A 1,793-nucleotide genomic window follows, 5' to 3' on the forward strand; every position below is an offset into this window, starting at 1 on the left:
GAGAGTACGAGTGCCCTCTGGCAATTTCTTTTTTTTTTTAAATCACAGTCTAAACTTGGCATTCTCCTGCTTTCATAGCCAGGTGTTTTATTTGTTTGGCTGGTTGTTTTGCCAGTGGATCTAAGTGAGAAATCATCCCAATTCTTGAATTAAACAATGCATTTCATTATTTTGGATGAGAGCCAATAACTAGAAACCCATTTTTGTAAAAGCATCCTGAGTGCATATACATACCTGAACATACAAACCTGAGATATGCTATGATATGATTGGGGCACCTTGAACTAGTCCCCATAAGCCAGCATCACCAGTAACCCCTCTTTCCTTCTCTAAGAAATTGCATATATAAAAATAGGAAATAGATCTACTTCTTTTCAGAGATAATGGCTCACACTTAAAACATACCCAAAAGAATCTCTCACAAAAGACTAATGCAACCAGTTCGTATCTGTAAATATAAATGAAGGAGAATGAAATCCTCAAGTGAGAAATGATTTCTTTAGTGTTATCTTCTAATTTCAGGCTCCAGCTTTACATAACAGTTTGGATTTCCGAAGGCCCTATTCAGTTATTTATGTTAGAACACTTTATTTCAAAAGTTAACGTATAGCTTTGTTAGGGAAGTGGCTATCTATTTGATGTCCATTCAGTGTTCTGGGAATCATCAGTTGCTTGTTCTTGTTTGGTGTGGGAGTCATGTTTTGTTTAAGTGTGTCACAGCCAAGTTCAAGAGCAGATGTGTGGTTTGTGTCTTCGTCCGTATAATTTTCTGTTTAGACCAAATGACAATAGAACTGAAAATAACATACCCTGGTTTTTCCTGATGCATGCAGCTCCTCCAAAGTTTAATAGGATATGGCCGAATATTTCTTCCCTTGAGGTTTCTAACCCAAAACAAGGTAGGAGCATGTAAAATTCCTACTGATATAAAATCCCACAGGTTTGGGGAAAGATCCCCTGTACCATTTATTTTTTTTAGCACCAAAGCAAAGCATGAGCATGAATGCCGTACCTTTGAAAGAATCACGATTCAAATCCTTTTGTTTTCTTCTAATACAAAGAGAGTCCCAGAAATATTAGAGTGAAAGAGAGAGGAAAGAATTAGATGGCATAGAAGTTAAAAGCTCTTTGCCAAATTTATACTGAATGTCAGTCAGTCCCAAGAGAAGCCAGTTCTGTTGCCATCGTGGCATGAAATAGAAGTAAATCTGAAAAGTTTGTGAGTGACAGGCATCCTTCCACTGTCTCTCTTTTTTTTCTTAAGCACCTGACTGCTACCTCAGTTTTATTGAAGGCCTGGGGAAATGCATGTAGGCAGTATTGTGACTTCTAACAGATCTGTTCTCTTTTACTATTGGAGCAATCTCTCTCTCTCCCTTTCTTTCTCTCTCTGTCTTTCACATCACAATATATTTACCTTGTTGGGACTTCTCCCTTTATCATCTTCTTCAATGCGCATTCATTGTCTACCAATATTAAATGCAGCCTGCTTTCTGTCTGTCCTTAGAGCAATAATTACTTTCTGAGTTTTAATATTAGGAAAAAAAAAAAACATCAAAGAAGGAAGAAGGGAGGTAAAGAAGGAAATAAAAAAATGAACATTAACAGACGATAGTGTGATAACATAGGAAGAGAGAGAACTTTTAAAAACTTGGGCACTAAATATAAGCTGGAGGGCAATGTTAAATTCATATCATATTTAGACATGAGGGAATCATGTATAAACAAGAGTTTGTTTTAATATAAAGTTGTATTATTTTGCCTCTTTCCTAAAAAAAAAAAAAAAAAAAAAA

General features: G+C 35.9%; 1 protein-coding gene across 2 annotated transcripts in view; it reads left to right on the plus strand.

Moving 5' to 3' along the window:
- NTNG1 (netrin G1) overlaps nt 1–1,793 on the plus strand; it is a 307,364-nt gene that overhangs the window by 302,775 nt on the left and 2,796 nt on the right. Inside the window, exon 5 of one of the 2 annotated variants that reach the window (XM_027772277.1) lies at nt 834–899. The exons of the other annotated variant lie outside the window; for it this stretch is intronic. Within the exon in view, the coding sequence (XP_027628078.1) occupies nt 834–899 (66 nt within the window). The remainder of the gene's footprint in view (nt 1–833; nt 900–1,793) is intronic. 2 annotated transcript variants of the gene reach the window in all.

Source organism: Tupaia chinensis, unplaced genomic scaffold (genome assembly GCF_000334495.1).
Source record: "Tupaia chinensis unplaced genomic scaffold, TupChi_1.0 Scaffold000270_1, whole genome shotgun sequence".
Taxonomy (NCBI): domain Eukaryota; kingdom Metazoa; phylum Chordata; class Mammalia; order Scandentia; family Tupaiidae; genus Tupaia; species Tupaia belangeri.